A 20,123-nucleotide genomic window follows, 5' to 3' on the forward strand; every position below is an offset into this window, starting at 1 on the left:
TTGGATTGGAGTCCTGAATTTCAAGTTACATTCATAGGTGGACAAGACGATCGGCTTTATTGCGGAATTCCTGGTCCATGTACTTTTGCTCAGGGGAGTAACTGTTGCTTGCAATGCACCAGCACATGACTTTGGGTATTGGTTGATGCAGCTTATACAGGTTATAGTGACTGATGGCATTTATGGAGCTGGTGTCCTAACTTTTGTCTGCTAGGTGATGGAAGCAGAAGCGATGAGGCTTGATAGTGAAAGGGAGCACCGCAGACGGGCAGCTTCGTTCACTGAAGCAGAACATAAGGTCCACTCACTCGAGCGAAGATTGAAGAAAGACATAGCCAAGTCTAGGTGAGTTGGCACTATGTCCTGTGCAATTTTGCATGTACAGTAACTGAGGCTGTACCATCTCATTGCCATTTCTAATGGCCTGTGCTGAAATCGCTAAAGTATATCGCAACATGTCAGTGCAGGCAAGCAAGCTATTTGGTATGTTGATTCGGATGGGATTACAGTTACAGTGGAAAATGCAAAATACTAGGTGAAGAAGACATTAGTTGATGTTCGGCACTTGTGTCTTTGCATTTGGAGTGTTGCCATGCAAAAGAACAGTAGAGTTCTTGGTGCTTGATATTATTTGTTTTTTAAAGTGGGATTGTCACGACAGACCTCTTCATTTTGCTTTTGACTAGCTTGGTTCACAAATCACGAGACCATGGTAGTGTGTTGATGATGGTTGTGAAGTGTTTCTGTGGCAGTTTCTTTTTTTAACAGAATAGTATTTTAAAGGGCTGGGTTCGCATAGATACCTTATGTCAGTGACCCTGTGCTAGGGTGGCTAGAGCTGTAAAGAGCACAGCACATTTCCCTTGTCCAGACTTGTCTCCTTGCGCACTCCCTCTGCTAGGTCGAGATGGGGCATTGTGGTTGAGGGTGCCGGGGACTGGTCAGCAGTCGAGGTAAGCAAGAGACAGACAGACAGAAACTTTATTTACATCATTAAAATAATGGGGCCGTAGACAAAAAACCTTTCACAGGCTTGATGAAAGTCTATGCCCCCTAGAAAACTTGGCTTATATGAGCATAGGTAATAAATACAAAGCAGCCATTTATACAGCGACAACAAAACATTTATACAGCAATACAAAGAAAAGCATATTACGACTTGCTCTCTAGGGTTGATTTACATGTGAAAGCAAACAAAAATCACTCTTCTGCAGGGCAAAGTCATTGCATGAATTTGATGGAGAGGGTAGTCAATAAGAAATCATTTGTCGACTATAATTCGTACGTGTTTCTAGTATAAACCAATCACCAGCGGCTTGGGAATCGTATGTGTGCGTTTTATGTTTCAAGTTACATAGCTTAACAAGAAAGGCATTTTGCTTAATGCTAAATTTACATCTTTTAAGTTGTTACAATTCTGTTATGGGCATTATGTTATTTGTGCTTCAAAAATAAGTTTGAAGGGGGAATCGAACACGGTACTGGCAATGTTGCGTACAGCCCGTTTTTTGGATTGTGTATAGTTTTTTAGCGTTGGAAAAAGAAGTCGTGCCCCATACCAGAAAACAGTAGTTAATGACAGAGTAAAACACCGAGTATAATATCACAGTTTTTTGATACACTGCGGAAATAAATTTCTGAATTTCGAAAGGATCCCTACCGTTCTTGAAATTTTTACTGCGACAGAATCAATATGATGATTCCACTGCAGGTGTTCCTCAAAGAGAACACCTAAGCTCTTTACACGAGGTACAGTTTCTATAATGTGAGATCCTATTTGAAAAACAGTAACATGAAATTCAATAACCTTGTTCCGAGGTCTAGACAATGCAGCTTTTGTTTTATTAGTATTGATAGGGAGCAAATTACATCCTCTGCATATATAACGAAAGTAAGTTTATCGTTAATTTGAACAATGTCATTAATATATAGTATATAAGTTAAATAGTAGTGGGCCTAATATGCTACCCTGAGGAACACCTGCAGGAATAGCTTTATTGTCCGAGTATTGATCATTGATGACTACCTGTTGATGACGGGATGCTAAACAGGATCTTATGAGGTTAAGGAACACACCCTGGAAACCATATACACAAAGTTTGGCAAGTAATGTATAGTGGTTAATCCCTTCGAATGCTTTAGAAAAGTCCACATATATGCCCAATGCTAATTCCTTTTGATCAAAACAATTTAGAATAAGTTATTTTTTAGTTAAAAGCACCATTTCGGTGGAATGGGATTTTTGAAAACCATGCTGGCTGAGCATTATCAAGTGATGTTTTGCACAAAAATTTGATATTTGTACATGTATTATTTTTTCTAGACACTTTGAAAATATTGGAAGTATAGATATTGGGCGGTAATTTGCTAAATTATTTCTATCTCCACCTTTATAAATTACCGTCACTCTAGCATTTTGCATGTTCTTGGGAAAAATACCATCTTTGAAACAGCAATTAAATATATGAGCTAAGATAGGGCTGAGAATATAAATAGCACGCTTTAAAGTGAGAATCAGAAAATCACATATTGGGACGCATTCTACTATTTGTGTAAAAATAGCAACGAAGAGAATGATAAAACCAGAGTCATTCACACTTTACGATTCCATGTGTTTTTGGAAAGCTCCCTGTGTTAGTGTACTTAATTATTAAGGATACCATCCCCCCCTACCCCTCCCAAAAAAAGAACGCTGAGCAATGATGCTTTTGCCTGCCTGCAATTCGTTGTACAAATCGTCTAGGAAGTGTCCCCTTCCATGCACCGGCATGCAGCAAGCAATTTGCAAATTGGGAGTGGGCTATCCTAAGGGTTCACAGAGCACACATAACTAGAAGCAGCATGGTCGGTTGGAACTCCAGATGTGTCAACACCAGTCTGCTCAGAGGGTTGAATAAAAAAATTTGTGGACACCTAAGCACGTAATAGTTGTGAATGCGAAAGCATTAATGTCCAGTTAAACGCCACTGAGCTGTCGTTGGAGTTATGAACTCCTCGCGGGCAAGCAAGTGCGTTGAAACGCTTGACGCGTGTTGATCTGGTCTTACCGAGGCGCAGCTAGAACGCAGGCGGGAGAGTGCACGGGCAAGGAACACATGGATAACACGGGCTTCCGAGAGTGATGTTTTCAAGACATAGGCTTCCGAGAGTGTCTCGGCGATGTCTTCTCCCCTCGCGCAATGCCTGGCACACTACTGCAGCAGCAGGTGTAACCTTTTGGCAATTGTGCTCTGTTGAGGCGTGCTCATGACATGGCGTCGCAGCCAATGGGAATTCGTCGAGGCATGCTCATGACATGGCATCGCAACCAATGGGAATTTACTTGCAGTTACAACACACGCTGGCTTTTTTGCTCAATCGGCCATTTGATGCTTTCACATCAATAAGTCAAAACTGACATTGATGTATCATTTTCAGCTATATCGGAACAGCATGAAAAATGGGGTGGCAGTGGTAAACTTGTACTTTTAGCAGACGTAGGTAAAGAAAGGCAGTGGAGATATTTGAATGCTGTTACATCATGTTGCTTTGCACTGCACTATGACTGCATGATTTGTGCGTGCATGTAGGATTTGTACATTGGAAGGCACTAGAGGCTAACATTAAATGAGGCTTAAGTGACAGGTCAGAGCTCCAGAATGTCCAAAGTGTCACTTTCATAAAGAGAAAACTCTTTTGTTACTGAGAGAATTACATAAACAGGAAAAGTTTACCTGTATCATTCTGAAAATGGAACCAGGTCCTGATGTCCCATGTCTTCAGTTGTAGTTTTCTCAATGACTAAATCATCTCTTGAAACAGAAAAAAATGGCGAAAAATTTTGAGGACTACAATCATTCTAGCTAGACCTAAATTTCCCTTGAGTGTCATACCATCCATGCTTTTTACATTACAATCTCTTATGTAGTAGCTTATCTTGTTAAGTAGGCTGTATCATATTATTTTTAAGTGAGAAGTAATATACTCTCACACTAAATTACTGAATACGACAGCACAAGGGCATGTTTCCCTCTCCATGTTTGCCAGTGTATGCGGCACCTTACTATTCATTCGCAGGCTTAAGTTTTGGGGTGAGCATTGTTATCACACAGCTGTTCCATGATCACCTGTTGCAGTTTCAAGTAACTGTGAGCATAAGAGCTGTTCTGTTTTGTTTTTCCCTGTTTGCATTTCATTACAGCATTTCAGTGCACATTCTTCTTGCATTGGGAACATTAAGCATGCAGAAATCTCTTTTCTCTGGTTTTGGATGCACACTTATGCTGTGTTCACATTATGTGTGGAAGTTGTGACGTTGTTTTGCTCAATTTCTGGTTTTCAGGTTATACTTTGAAAAGAAGGCTGCCTTCCAGCAAAAACTCCAGGTACAGATATGCTATAGGTTCTCTACGTACAAATCGCAAAGCATCTTATGGCATCTTCTGATGGTCGTTCTTGAGAGCTCTAAAGCGGTCCCAAAAGATCGATCTTGTTCATATGGTTGAAAAGAGGCGCTCTGGCTCCAGATCAGAGCTCTGTGTTTCAGTCCACATTGCTGTTGAAGCAGTGGAGAATCTAGTCTGGTTACCGGTCACGTGACCTTACCCGTTTTTGTGGTTTTCACTGCTTGCGTTGGTGCAGGTTGGCGACATTGGTACTACCTGCCTTAACTTTGTTTGCTTTAATCGCAACTTTGTCTTTTTTCGCCTGCAGTGGCAACATCTGCTGCATTACCAGAAGTTCCCCTCAGCTTTTGCTTCCTTCCCTCTCGCTGCTCTGAAAGGTAGCCAGCTGTTCAGGTGGCACAATGTGTCTCCGTCTTGTGCCCAGAGTGCCTCAGGAGTTAGTCTGCTTGGATTCTTACCCCGTATGCCGAAATGCAACTTAAGTCGAAGCCCATGCTTGAGTTGATTTAGATGACGCCTGGCGTTAACGTGCCCAAAGACGCTCACTGCGTTTCCTTCGGCGCGTTCCCGATAAGCGTCACTCAGATCAAGTCAAGCATGGGCTTCAACTTAAGTTGCATTTCTGAATACTGGGGTTAGAATCAGCAAAACCATCCGAAGATGCCGTTAAAGTGAAGCACGGCACTTGCATTGTCTGTACTAGCTCTTTTGTTTCTAATTTGATGTGTAAATGTCTCTTCACTTCAGTTAGAGTACGTACTTGAATGTATAACAGTTAAAACCTGAAAAGGAACCTATCTAAGTTTGCAGTTCATTTTAATATCCAGCTTAATGTGGCATGAAAGTAGGATCAAAGCTTCTGTTTCACACCCTTTGTCAACCAACACAGCTTGCAAAATATGGATATGTGTTTGATACTACTCATCTGCTTTGAACATACCAGGAACTCAACTCAGCTGATGTGAATTGGATTAATAGCCACATGCATCTAATTTCCTTTCTGCATATGATCAAAAAGTTCAGTTAGTGTTGATTAGGACCTTGAGATCTGTCCAAGGTGCACTAAAAGGTGCACCTTGGCACCTTACTACGCTCTAAACGCACAATTTAGAGCCTGATATGACACAGTTCAAGCAGCCTTTGTGGACCTAGTTCTGTTCTTTCCAGTGACATATCATATTGCACTCTGTAGTTTAGTTAATTCTATTAGGATAGAATTTGAGCCATGGTGTTACAGCTGAGGCACCCCCATTCTAAGAGGGGGCATGAATTGCAAAAACGTTTTGTGTACAATGCTTTAGTTGCACAATAAGATACCCCAGCTAACAAAATTAGTTGTGCATTATCCACTACACGATTCTTCTAAACCACTGCAGCTTCAGGTCACATAAATTTATAATTAAATATATTTTTTTTCTAACTCAAAGCACACTGATGACTGTATCATATGACTGCTATTTCTTGGACTGACTTGACAGGAAATCAAGAGCCAGGTGGAAGTGTTGCGCAAAGCGGTAATACAGTCCAAGCAGGCATACACAGACGCCCTGCACAGCCTGGAACAGATTTCTACAGAGATCCATGAGCGGCGCAAAGCGCACTTGTCAACTCGAGAGCCAGGTGTCGGTGCTGAGTACAAGCCGCCATCAGTGCCAGGTGGAGATGCCAAGCCTGGGGACCCAGGTTTGTTATTCTATGAGCCTATGACTATTGCAGAAATTCAGGTGGCTGCATTATATTGAAGTGAAACACAAAACCTGAACATAAATTGTCATGTATTTCGACCTTTACTTCACCCATCAGATTTACCCGTCTGGATATAATATTTATTTCTTCTTTTTTTTTTCTTTTTATGCGCAAGTGTACATTCCCCCATCTGTGAAATCAACAAGATTTTTTTTTTTACATGATACTCCAGACCTTTTTGGTCCAAGCAGGAAGGGCAAATTCAAAGAAGGAATACAATGCATTGTACAAACAACAATGTACACATATGTTAAGATGCATGCATGTAGATATAAAACACTTCCAAATACCATATTTACTTGCATAATGATCGCACCCCTGAATTTTGTCGTCAAAATTTATTCAATGTTTTTTCTTTCTCATGTAATGATCGCACCCCAAACATGCCGGAGCGATTTATGTTGTGTGCCAAGTCTAGCTAATGATGATCACGCTTACCATCTGTCAAATGCTGTCAAATGCTACGTGAACGACCAAGCGGTCTGCACGCACCAAATGTTCTTAAGCAGATGCCCCATTTCATTCCTTTCATCACTTCCATGACAAAAAAAAGCTACAACCAAACTTGCCTTGACTTTATTATTTGTAGGCTTTATGATGGTTGTGGTCAACAACAACAACAAGAAAGGCGCCTTTCGATTCTTCTCGTCTGCACTCGTGGGCACACAACAAATCGCGAGTGGCAATGATAGTAGCCACGTTTACACTGATACGTTGGAAGTGTACCTTATTCATACGCTGACGCTTGTAAAACAGCTAAGATATTCACCCAGCCTTATGGGAAATATGCCGTATTAGGATAGTAGTGAAGACAAATGGCCACAGTTTCCGCAGCATACCCGCCATGTGTTTCTATGTCACTGGCAGCTAAGCACGCCCATCTCTGTTTCTGTCCCCTCAAAGTGGTCATGGCTACGTTATTCTGTAAAGCAGTGATTTGGGCTTCTTGATAAGACATCATGAGGCTTATAGCGCATGAAAAAGACAAGGACAAAAGGGAGACGTGACGCACACACAGGCGCTAACTTGCAACAATCTTTATTTCGAGCAAGGGACCCATACATATATGCAACTTTTTCGCGTACATCATACATGCGCTGTTTGCAAAAATTCCTTGCACACCATTGCGCAGGTACGATAACTCTTTGCGGGAAAGGGCAATCGATGGTTTTGACACACAGTTTTACCCAAGCCTATCAATCATTTCTGCTTCTATAATTTTGCAAGTTATCCTACCTCGGGCTCTTCCCACAATGGAGCAGTCTCTGTATGCTGGAGCACACGTTGAGTGGTCACCATCATCCACCCTGGCAACAGCGCACTTGCAATGCCTGCAGTGAGCGTCAAGGAACCTACCCCGCTTTTCTGCTACATTATACCGGTGTTCCTTTAAACACTCGTTGAGGCACCTTCCGCTTTGCCCCACGTAGTTCTTCCCACACCTTAAAGGAAGGTTGTAAATAACTGCTTCCACACATTGAACAAACAGTTCCTGGTGTTTCTTTTTGCACGTGCGCTTGTCAGAGAGGCCTGGCCTGGTTAGTCTGCACAGACATTGCAATTTTGTGGACGCTTAAAACACAACCCTAACATTCGCACGTTGACCTAATTTCTTTAAACGGTGCGATAGGCCGTGGATATATGGGATGACAGCAACGCTCCTCTTATCGACACAAGGCAGGCTGGCAGAATTCTTTGATAGCTTCGACTTGAGCAGACCCTCAGCAACACTAATAAGTACATGTGTAGGGTAACCTGCCAATTGATGATGGAGGATCTGATCTGAGCTTTCGGTCATCAGCTCCGGGCATAACTTACATAATGCGTTTGAAACAAAATTTTCACTTTACGAACTGGGAGTACCTGCTAGCTAGAAAGCCACATAGACTTTCACAAAATAGTTACTTGATGGAACTCTGGTACTAGTGTGTACTGGAGCTGTGCAAGCGGGACAGTGGGTGCTGCCCATCATGGCAGTGATGGGTAGTGCATGGATTTGCCTAAACTTTGTTGTTTTGGCTTTGAACAACTTCGTGACTTAGTAAACTTGTAATTTTCGACAAAGTAATGTGTAATAAATAATTAAATTACCATTTTAAATTGTCCGATGGCAGGATTTAAACAGAAGACCTTTAGCACTGAAGCCCGATAATGAAACCATTATACCACGGACGGATGCATTGACAAGTGGCACAGAATGTCTCTACGAATTTCTCATGGGCAAGCCATTGCATTGAGACACTTGGTGCATTTCGGTTTGGCCACCTCAACAGGCTGAACTGCTGTAATTGGGAGTGATTGTGCATGTTTGCATAGTTTCCTGCCTTTAGAAAAGTGCTCTGAAATTTAGGATATGAAGGCAGATAAAGCATAATAAACAAACCCACAGAAACATCCGAGTCCACAAGCACAAAGGTCAAACAAGTCCACGTGCCGCCCTTCATTCCCATGGTGGCTGTACAATTGCAGAGCCCGAGTTCCCTCTCGTAATTATGGTGGGAAACTATTAAAAGCAAAATAAACTCTTGGAAAGCAGTGAACAGCTGATTTGTGTTTCATGCACAGAAAAGGAAAATTGTGCACACGTATTTTAGCCTACGTGACATGCAGGCCGTCTGTGACAAAAATGTAATGAGGCAAGCAAAAAAACTTACTTATGTTGATTTGGCTGAATACGGTATTAAGACCTACTGGCAGGTGCTCTGCTGATATGTTTCTCATTCAAGATAATGTGAACCTACAGTGATTTTCAGATCTTCTTTTCTTGTAGAGTGACATAGCTCACATACAGCAACAAGTAATTATAATCATATCCACGTTCATAGCGGCTAGCAGCATATCGGGATATGAAGTTGCATCCGCACCGATGCACACATGATGTAGTTTGTGCAGCACTCACAAGTGGATAAAGGAGGTTTGCGCAGGTTGTGAAGGATAATGCGCAGTTTGTGTGGTTCCACGCTGTCGCACATTCCGACTTTTTTTTTTTATAGTGAGACCATATTGGCTCCGCAAGACCGTCCATGTAAAAAGGGAAAAAATTCGGGGCTTCTAACTTTTACCGTCACACCGCTCCTTAGACTGTAAACAAGTGGTGCGTGTGTTTTGACACCAACTGTGAACACATAGCCACTTTCAAACGAGGTATCCAGCAATGGCAGATGCTCAGGACAGATGACGGATGTGACATCACATGCAATAAGTATAATTTGACGCATTTAGCACCAATCTTTGCAGAAGTGATCTCCCAAGAATACCATCTAATGACCATTGGTGCAGCAAACTACCATATCAAACAATTTTCCATCAATGATTACTTCAAGCAGTCCAGCTGCACGTAAAATAAACATGACATGCTTATATCACACAGTCTTGCTATTCTTTTTCTTGTTTCTTTTCGGATCATTCGGAAATTCACTTAATTTGAAGATTTTTCCTGGTCCGGCTGACTTCAAATTAATGAGGTTTCACTGTAGTCAAAAACCATTTGGCTATATGCAACACCTGCAGTGTTTGTCTGTTTTAAAACAGACACATTGTTTCCCTGTGCCCATCTTGTCTCATGCGCAGCTGAGTTCCACTCCCGAGTACTGGAAGCCTCCATGAACCTGCTTCGGCAAACGACCTCACGTCTGCTGGATATTCCTGGCGGTGATGGGTCGTTCTCCAAGGCAGAGTCCGAGTCCTATGGTTCCCTCGGCTCCTCGCCGTCCAATGGCAGCACCCTCTCGCTTCCCACCGATCTGTCCAAAACTACCATGTGCGAAGTCCTGTCTGGGCTTAGCCTGCAGGAATCGCCATCATTGGCTGACGATGAGCAGCAGAGCCCCGTGTTACGAGGAAGCTTGATGTCGTCTGCTCATTCTCACATCGGGCCGGTGCCACCTGCAATCCGTGCTTCGGCGCCACCCAGGATTTGCAGTCCGGATGACTTCGAAGAGGTGGACCTCAACACGGACTAGAAGGCGCTGTTTTCTTACCTTGCAAGCTGAAGAGGGCAATTGTAACGAGTGGCTGCCAGGCCTTCACGCAGGTCAGGTGAGCTGGTGCATACCATTATTGCAGTGGTCAGCCTTACTTTGCAGAAGGTGTAAATGTGCCAGGGGTTAAAAAATTTGTGTGCTACATACAGTGAAATACCGGCCAAGTGCCTGTCTGAAATTTATAGACATTCACCAAAAGAAAAGTGACATGGGTGGTGGTTCTGTCAAGTATCTGAAATGCATACTAATTGATAGATCAGAGATCCGAGTTGAACATGCAGGTCATTAATATTATGCAAGACAGTAATTGTACATATGGTTCACACTCGCGAAAAATATAATGTTAAAACACTTCAAGCCGTGGTCAGAATTTAAAAAATTTCCTGTAACCTGCCAGATCTCCTCTTCTTTGTAGAAAACATGAATTACATTGTCCAAGTCAGTATAACATGCTTAGGCTTCGTACCCATTGAAGAGAATTGCAATTGCTGCACAGATACAAAAGAGCAGTGAGTCAATGGCACCAGTGTAACCATTGGTGAAGCAAACAGCATTGCCTGTAGGAGAAGACATTCACTGACTGGGTGGGCAGCGTACAAAATATGGAGAATATTCACGGGATTTAATTGAGAAACACCAGTGACTCTGTGACAGCTTTGTATGACTGTGACCTTGAGGTGACTTGAGGTGGAAATGGTGACTGGGCACTTGCTATGTCAGAAAACAAAGTTGAGAATCATTTATAAAGGGGTGCAGGTACTTATTCAAGCTTGGGAACTTTCACAAAGTTTTATGGTAGGTTTCGTTCACACATTTCGTGTCTTAGCCATTGAGGAAATGCTGACAAACATTTTCGTAGTTGTGGAAACTCTACCACGTGTGAAATGATGACACTTTATAAGTGTGAAAGTTGGGAAACATTAATACGGTTATAATATACTTTAACTGGGTGCTAAAGCTGGTCTGAAAACACGAGCTGGCGTCATCATTGTCATGACGTCATGATGTAGAGCAAAATTTGCTGACGTTGTATTGCAATAAAGCTAGTCACGACGACGTTGTTCACAAAAAAAAAAATAGTAATGAACATGAGGGCTGCTCGTGTTTCTTCTGGCTGCACTCTAGTATGGCAGCTACAGCAATGGCAGTAACGGAGGGTGCTCATGTGTCATGACGTCACGACTCATCTACTTCCAAGGTGTTGAAACCGTAACTTGTTAATAAAAAAAAGTATTGTAATAAGCTTTTGAGGTCGCTCTGATGCTTGCCAATATTATGTCTATAATTTAGAGAGCCTTTGGACTATCATCAATCGCATAAAAAAAAAGCAAGGCGGAAATTTTACGTCAGTACGCCTTTAAAAGACTGCATCAGATGTGCCACTCTACTCAAGTATTGCCACAAGCACACATTTTCTGTTCTGCTCACATTAGTTCCCGTTTTCCCCTCGCTTGGTAGTTTCATGCTACTGCAGTCAACCTCCATAAATTCGACTCTGCTTAATTTGACTGTTTTGGTTAATTCAATCTCGACTGAAGGTCCTAGCTGGCGCCCATGCATTCCTATGGGCCATAATTTCGTTATTTCTATCCTAAAATTAGCCTTGGCCAGATAATTCGAACTTGTGCAGTCAGCACGCATGCACCTAACCCTTCTGGTGACTCCAATAGCGACCCCTTCACTGGTAGTGTCTGTCTCGGTTGAGCTTAGGGGACATTGAACGCGTTGAACATAATTCATCTCCCCTTGAAACCGTCCTAATTTTCGGCCTGCCTAGGGAGATTCTCCAGCAATAACCTCAGCTCAATATGTGTAATTATGGTATTTACCCAACTATAATGCGAGATTTTCAAAGTTTTTTCAAGAAAATCGGGCCGAAAAATTGCTGGCGCGGTGAAATCGGATATGAAACGGAAACCGCCTTTGCGGCTTTTGTATCCTTCACTGCATAACATTAGTGTAATGTGGCTAAAGCTGACTTTAATAAATTGTGCGGCGAAGCTAAGTTTAGAAAACTGCACGTCATTGTGCTACACATATAACACACTTGCCCATTTTTGCTGCTAAAATATCAGGGACGCATTTGATTTCTACTTTGTTTAGGAGCTTTAATGTCATTTCTACCTTAATTGCACTTCAGACACATAAAATATGGTTGTGCATTTGATTAGGCGGTGTATTAGAATCTGGCAAATACTGCCAAATAATTCAGTCGTGTGTATTGGAGTTTTTTTCTGCATCTTGCTTAATTGAGCCTGCCGGATAATTCAATCAGTTTTGTAGGTCTCGTCAGGGTTGAAGTAACGGTAGGAGACTAAATTACTATGAATTTGTGCTAATGTGTTTTGATTCTGTGTACTCTTTCACGCAACAGTCATACTGGTACAGTGACACTTTCATCGGTAATGAATGATCACGTGATCAATTTACTAGGAAAAGCTTGCAGTATTACAGTTTCATGGTGGTTTGCAGTATTTGCAACCTTTCAGTGTATGAGTTTCATATCAAAAATACAAAATAGAACATTGTAACAAGTTCTATCCAATGTTTTTGTTGCTCTAAAGGGCATTTATGCAGCTGGAATGGTATCACGTGTGAACCATCACCCCGACAGAGTTGATGCTTGTTCTTCCCACCATCTGCAAGCTGGTTGAAGCAACCTTGAAAAAAACTTGCATAGACACTAGTGCCATGTTACCGTCTGGCCTGTTTTTACAAGCTGTATGATGCTAGTTTGGTTTGCATTTTATAATGGAATTTGTCAGAGCAGAAAGGGGAGCCTGAGTTCTTATGGGCTTGACATGGCAACCAATCCCATTTGTTCGTTTCTTAAACATGAACTATTATCAACTGACCCATCTTCATGTTGCTGCTTATTAACAGGCATCGACCTCATTCTTTCTTTTGCAGGCTGATCACATGTCCAGTTACCGCTTCATACAGGGCTTCCTTCAGAAAGTGAGGTACCATATACCTACTTCACTGTTTAGCTCATTCAGCAACGTTTTACTCTAGGTTTTAAGAATGCATTGCACAACCAGTGATCTTACATGGCAGCGGAATCTCGTCTGAATACTGACGCATTGCCAGTTAGTTTAGGGTTCACATTTTATTTTAGCTCCTTGTGGTCTAGTATTCATCATGTATAGTAGTAGTGTGCTCATAGTTCAAGTTGCTTGTTCAGTTGTAGTAAGGACATTTCTTTGGTGCCATCAGTTATAAGGTGTTTTTTTTTCTTCTTTCTTTTTCCTGCTTCATGTGTATGTATGTTTTGAACTGATCATTCGGCAAAGACTATGGTCAGGAACTCTAATTGGTTTTTTTGCCTGTAACATGCACTTGCCGTCTTTATGTAGCTGCTGTTTACAGTTTTAGTTTCTTGTTGTTCAGATGACATTGGACATTGTTATTGTTGTGACAGCATTGGTAAGAAGAAAAAAACTGTTGCAAACTTGAACTTTTGCTTGTGTGCTGAGGCATTCAAGAAGCAACTGTATTGCCATTCTCATTTTGATATAAGAATCCAAACTTAAAGCAAAGGGCAAGGAATGTAGGGCAGTTCTTGAACTGCTCATTTGAACACTGAACCAAGATTTCAAACTGACGTGAGCTCAGAACACCTACCATAGTGTAAAACATAATTCACTATAGTGGGCAAGGTGTGTGTGTCTACAACAGAAGCTATGTGTCTTCAGAAAATTGTTCTTGGTAGAATGTAGCAAATACACGCTCAAGACATTGGTAGATAGTTTACATTTGCATTTTCAAGGTATCTTGCAAAAGCAGCGGCAAATGACACTATTACCTAACTTGCATTATCCTTTGACCAGTCCTTTCTCCTGTTTAACCAGCAGGTTCATTTTTTACTTCGCTTGCATTCGACAGCTTTTCAATACTTCAAGGGGAGCAATGTTGTTAATATGTGAAAATGAACTTTTGTTCTCAATTCATCATCCATCTTCTGCACTGTCTTACTTTTATTCCCTGCAGACCATGCAGAATAAGAATAAACTACTGGCCCCCTTTTGGTTAACTTCATGAAATGCTGTTCTACCTCTTCTCTAGTGGCATGCTGCCACCTCTTTCTAGTCTAGATGTCCGTGTGAAAAACTTGAGTTCACGTGCATCACTTTGCCATATCTGCGCAGCGCACATTAAGAGTTCTTTTTGTTTCAACATCTGGAAAGCGTGGCCCTACACATGCATTGTCATTTGCAGAGCTGAACATTTCAGATGCAATAAATATAAGTGAATTGTTAGAATTTTGAACTTATTTTAATGCTTGCAATCAATAAATCACTTATATTGATGTCATTCTTTTACATGTTATTCAGGGCTTTTAGAATACTTCATTGTCAGTGGTAAATAATTTTTTCTGTTCTCTTTCTTGTTCTTTTTTTAATGTCATTGTTTCTTGAGTGCTCTAGCAGATGTCTGAGGCCTGTCTTTTCAAAATTTCGTTATACATTTTTTCATGTGGAGCCATCGTGTTTAAAGAAGTGTTTGCATCTGCTTAAAGAAGCATGCATTCACATATATGTGACCTGATATAATGTTACATTACTTTGATGGAGTTGTAAAACCTATGTTTGAAAACTTGTTTGTGCTGTTGAATTTGCTTAGCATCGTCTTCAGCGATTACAACTGATTTATTCATGCTTTCTTCCAAGGCCCTTTAGGTGCGTAGCAGATTGTAAACATCACAAAACTGAATGCTTTTAATTGGTGTTAAAATAATGTTTACTGTCTACTTCATACTTATTTGCGTAGTGTGGAGTGCCCTCGATGTTTACGTTTTATAATTTACCTGTTGCATCCTGCAGTGCAATTGCAACTTATAATAAACGTTTTTGCTATATTTAGAGAGACCCTTAATTTAATCTGCCAGTTAAGATAGATGCTCAGTAGATGGTTGATTCTTTATATATTCTTTAGAAAGCTCACAACTTCTCATAAAGGTGCACTGAGACGCTTTTCAAACATGACAAGAAAACGCTACCAATCAGTAAACATTGCTGCCATGAACGTGTGAGCGTATATTATTCCACCACGTCGCAGCAGGTAGCCTACAATCTTGCGTGATAGATTGCTTGCCTTCTGCTGAGGTTTTCGAGGCATCCAATTTTTTTTTATTACCTCAATCGTGTCATTACAGCCAATGCAACTGCCCATAGATTACAGCTGTTGGGCCATTGTTCAAAACCATGAAAGAACTCGCGAGCGAAAGGCCATGCATACACGTCTGCCCTGTCCCACCTTCCCTGTTACCAATCCTTTGCCATTCTCTAGCACCTTTGTCAGATGCCAACCGCACCATGAAAAGAAGGGACGATAGTCAAGGCACTGCTGTTAGGGCTGCCCTACTCGGAGGAATCGATGAGTTGACGGGGAATGGGGAAGATAAACATTCCATTAATTAAATCTCTGCTCATATTAAGTCCTTTTCAAAGGTTCCTTCAGGAATATATTTGTTGAAAGACATCGCATTCATTCCAGCATGTTGTTCAGGTTTCAAGAAAAGTGTTTCAGTGCCCCTTTAACATACAAGCTAACAGTGCCACTGGCACTTGTACTGTTTAACAAAGATGTGGTGCTTTGTTTGGACTGACCTTTAATGTCAGTCAGTTGTGAAACACTGAAATATTGGCAAGGTTGTTGTTGAAGTAAGCTTGTCTTTGGGTTTACACCCACTTGCATACCCCAGAACATGTTGCACTGGGCACAGTTGCAACCATTGAGAAATGTTGCCTAAAAGGCAGAAATGGTTGTGCTGCTTTTACTTTTGGTTTTTGACCTTGTCATGCTGGCAAAATTGACATGTAATCCTCTGCAGCTTTGGCATCCGAAAGGCTACAATAAGGCTGTTTCGACAGTGCCTCATCTGTCTAGGCATGTTAAGGTAGCATTATTAATGTGTCATCTTGTTCTGTAATGACAGTGTAAAGGCATCACACAATCTGTGTGCCAGACAAACAATGTAGAACAGTGCTCCTTTTTTTTTCCACCTCGACGAACTGAAAATTTTGACACGGCAGTGGCTTCGCAGGCGGCAAGCTCTACTTTTCAATGTGAGGTTGTGTTTTTATTTTTGCCATGATGGCCTCATGCCAAAATGTAGAAAAGTTTTTGACCATAATTTTGTTGCTTATCAAAGAATGCTGGCTCGTCAAAGTCAGCCCCAGCTTCTTTCATCGAGGCATGCCTCGTAGCTCACAGTGCAGTTTCTGGATGTAAATTCATCATTTGAACTGAGAGAACTTGTTCAGTCATCCAAGAATGTTCAAAGAATGTTCAAAGAATGAAAAAGCCATTTGGACTTGAAGCTGCTAATGTGCAAAATTAGCTTACACCGAGGACAGGTTGCCTTGCAGAAGGTTGTCTAGCACTTAAGGGATTGTTATGTTGTGTGCTGTTTGCATGTGCTTATTTGATGTTGATAGAAGCTGAAATGTTTTCAGCAATATTTCACACAGTTTCCGTGAAAGTTTGGTGAATGTTGTCTTATTTTGGCCAACCACCAAATACCTGTTCACTGTTGTGTTGTCCATGGCATTGTGTGAAAATCTTTAAATAGTGATTTTTGTTGCTGAACTCCGGCACATTTTATTTTTAACTTGCATCTTTCAATTAAGGCTCATGCACTGCAATGTACTATTACGGTACATTTATATAATGACATTACGTGTGCACTTACATATGTAGGCAGGAAAGGTTGAATTGCTTCCTCCTTTTCTTTCTTGGCTAGTGACTTGTAAAATTTGCATTTAATTGTCATTTAAAGAATGACCAATGTAGCAATTATTGATCTGTTGTCCAAATTTGCACTCTGTCCCTGTGTGTATGTATTTAATATCAAAGTGCTTGAGAGTTTATTTTTAAAGCTCGTTAACTTCAGAACCTGTGAAACAGCTTAAACTGTTGATGTTGAAAGATTCCAGCATTGTACATGAAATTTTACCTGCCATATTGTTTTAGCAGGTGTGTCATTCCGATGGTGTCAGGACACAAAAATGTGTGTGTATTGCAACTTGGGTGCAGCCACAGTGAGTCCCACCTGGCCAAATTCTTAATGCTGTGCCCCTGCACTGGGATATAGTGCCAGTATAGCCCTTGGACATAAAACTGCATCACATTATAGATTTATTTTTCCAAAGCATTTGTGACTGGCCTGCCATTCTAAGTTGGTTTTAATGGAGAAATGGCTAAACAGGTTGTAGAATAGGCCGAGATAGAACGAAGGTGACAGTAGTATCTGAAAAGCTTTTTTTTACCCCTTTCTGCCCTATTTCCGTCGCCATGGTCTGATAGGAAGAGACAGCTGGTTTTTACCACCACAGTTCTCTACCTTACGTACCCGGTTTCTCTATTGGACTTGTACTGCAAGCAGTTTGGAGATACTAAGGCTTGCAAGAAGGCAATGATTGCATGTGTAGGTTGGAGTTGCATGCTCACTCTCCAGACATGTAATTTCTTTCCAGTTTCCAAACTAGTTTTCCGATTATGCCAGTGTGCATCTTTATGCAGTGAGAACAAAATGTGCATCTTGACTCACCTTGACATTTAGCCTCAACAACTGTGTGAGCACAAGTTTTCATATAAGAAGTCATTGGGCGGCTGTGTTGCATGAAAAAAAAAAAAAACTTGATTTTATGCAATATCTCATGGAAAGATCTGAGAACTAGATGGAACTTGTTGAGGTTTGGCTTGTGCTAGATAGAAAAATGACGTTTACAGCCATCCTCTTGCTTCTGTAATTAAAGTCTCGTATGATCGTTGGAGCTTGCATGTCCTATTGTCTTCACACTTGGGTCAGTTGTCACTCTTGCATTCATATGGGCACTTTCCTCATGGGTGTGTTAGAACTGTGGAACTTCGGCAGGCATGTGCAGAGCAAGTGCAGAATGTGTTGAAGATTTGTCAATTAGTTTATGAATGGCCCAGCTTACAGCCATGTCGGGAAGACTCTTCCATTCCACTACTGTCTTTATCCGGTATAGGTATGAAGATTTTTCCAAAGGAAACTATATCCACCCACTGAATGCAGGTGAACTGTATTTCTAAGCATGCAGTATGAAATTTATCCTGATAGAAAAGCAAAAGAAGGCCTCTATATATGGATTTTGCATCTATTTTTCAAATTGTACACTTTCTCTCTCTATCTTGAATATCATTGTTGTGACTGTATCCACTGTTAAACAAGTACAAAGAGTACCTTTTGCCTGATGTTAAAAATCACATGCAGATGTTTCTTGCACTGAATATTGTGCTCACCATAGCGGACAAGACAAAACAACAATGTCCGAAATCATCGAGACGTGTTTTTACGTTGCCAAATATTTTGTCTTAGTGTTTATAAACTAATATTCGTTACGCTTTTAGACAGCTTGCACTATCTGCATGACAGGTGTGCTGTGAATTGTTTTGTGCTTCACTGCACCTGAAGTATGGGTAAATAATGGATTCGTGTAGAACTTAATTCATTGAGGGTGCCAGTGACAGGCACATTAAATACAGAATGAATTTTTGTGAATAAGGATGTGAATTGTTGTCTCGTTGCCGTGTTGTAACTTTTACACTGTAAGCTGGAAACGGCTGACTGTGTATTGTGATGACAGGAGCAGCAAACGAGGTATCTTGTATCGCAATTGAGGAGTGTACATGCTGCTTTACAGGAACTATTCAAGTAGTTCGAATTACGCACTCTATTACCTGTTCCTTTGCTCATGTTTTTGTGATAGTGCAACATGTCTGGACTCATCCATGTCCTAATGGCTGTAGTTGTATAATGTATGCATGCTCGTTTTACTAGGCATATGGTCGTGGGCTCCAAATACAATAGTGGGAGCAATAACCTATATTCCTATACAGTATCATTAGCTTTAGTTACCTTAAAAACGTGTGAGGGATACTTGTAGTGCGCAATAATGAATGATGCAGTAATGGCATTGTGCACTGACGAAACGCACAATTCACCAATCCTGCACTGAATAGTAGGGGACCCTGCTCTTCAGAAAGTCTTGCGAGACTTCCCTGCCGTCCTCTTGAAGGGTGCAAACACATGGTCTTCTTGACTAATAAAATCGTGCCTTTGAACTTCCTGCCTTCTGTGTGGTAACCCTTGGCTTCAGAAGAATAAGCCATTGCAGAAAACATTACAACACAATAATGAGCAGGAATGCTCACCGCCTTGCACTTCATTATTTGCTGCACTAGTTTGTTGCTCTACATATTGTAAGCCAGCACAACTAGCAAGCAGACTTACGAACATTTTCTTATTTTTTTATGTAACTAAATGATGTGAGTGTGCATTGCACTAGTTCTGCTTTACCCTTCCTCACCAACTCCATTCAGGAGATTAAACGCTGTGGGTGGCATCAGCCACCTAGGAGTGAGAGCAAGAAAGGTGGCCGCTGTCAATCCTCTTGTGTGCGAAACTGGCTTATGAAAGGAAACAGGTTTAGTTACGGACAATCCTCCTCATTTTTTCTGAAAAGCAGCATGCTTGCATTTATTGGTTGGCATTATCTTTTGTTGCAGAGTTGTGACCCTTCACAGAGTCACTGCAGTGCTCACTTCAGTGCTCCCAAGCACATTCGATTCTCTTGCTAAAGAATACTGCTGGTAAATGATTAGAATGCGCATCACTGGCTGCAGTGTTCTGCTTCTGAGCAAAATGTCATCTGTTCTATTCCCAGTGACGGACGTTGCGTTCCAATGGGGTGGAATGCAAAATTGGATGTGTGCCTAGATTTAGGTGCCTTTATGGTGTATTTGGAAGCAACTCGTCATCACTCAGCAGCCTCTAGTGTAAATGCTTACCAGAAAGTAAAACCCAGGGAGATACAGATAAGCGTATGCAGTTCAACCTCGTTATAACGAAGTCGCAGCGCACACAAAATACCTTCATTATATCCGATATTCGTTGTAAGCACACATGCAGATATTGGCGAAAAAAAGCGACCAGTAAGCGTACACTAAGGGGACCATATTTCAGCGTGCGCTGAATGGA

At 41.3% G+C, this 20,123-nt stretch overlaps 1 protein-coding gene across 3 annotated transcripts in view; it reads left to right on the forward strand.

The window, feature by feature from the left end:
* The window catches only part of LOC135914285 (SH3 domain-binding protein 5 homolog), a 32,701-nt gene extending 13,494 nt beyond the window's left edge, over positions 1-19,207 (forward strand). For 2 of the 3 annotated variants that reach the window (XM_065447084.1, XM_065447072.1), the window contains exons 5-9: positions 215-345; positions 4,322-4,364; positions 5,864-6,068; positions 9,702-10,169; positions 13,025-19,207. In XM_065447084.1, the coding sequence (XP_065303156.1) occupies positions 215-345; positions 4,322-4,364; positions 5,864-6,068; positions 9,702-10,093 (771 nt within the window). In that variant the 3' untranslated portion in view covers positions 10,094-10,169; positions 13,025-19,207. The remainder of the gene's footprint in view (positions 1-214; positions 346-4,321; positions 4,365-5,863; positions 6,069-9,701; positions 10,170-13,024) is intronic. The other variant, XM_065447079.1, reaches the window with a different exon arrangement.
* The last annotated feature ends 916 nt before the right edge of the window (positions 19,208-20,123 follow it).

This window comes from Dermacentor albipictus, chromosome 1 (assembly GCF_038994185.2).
Source record: "Dermacentor albipictus isolate Rhodes 1998 colony chromosome 1, USDA_Dalb.pri_finalv2, whole genome shotgun sequence".
Taxonomy (NCBI): domain Eukaryota; kingdom Metazoa; phylum Arthropoda; class Arachnida; order Ixodida; family Ixodidae; genus Dermacentor; species Dermacentor albipictus.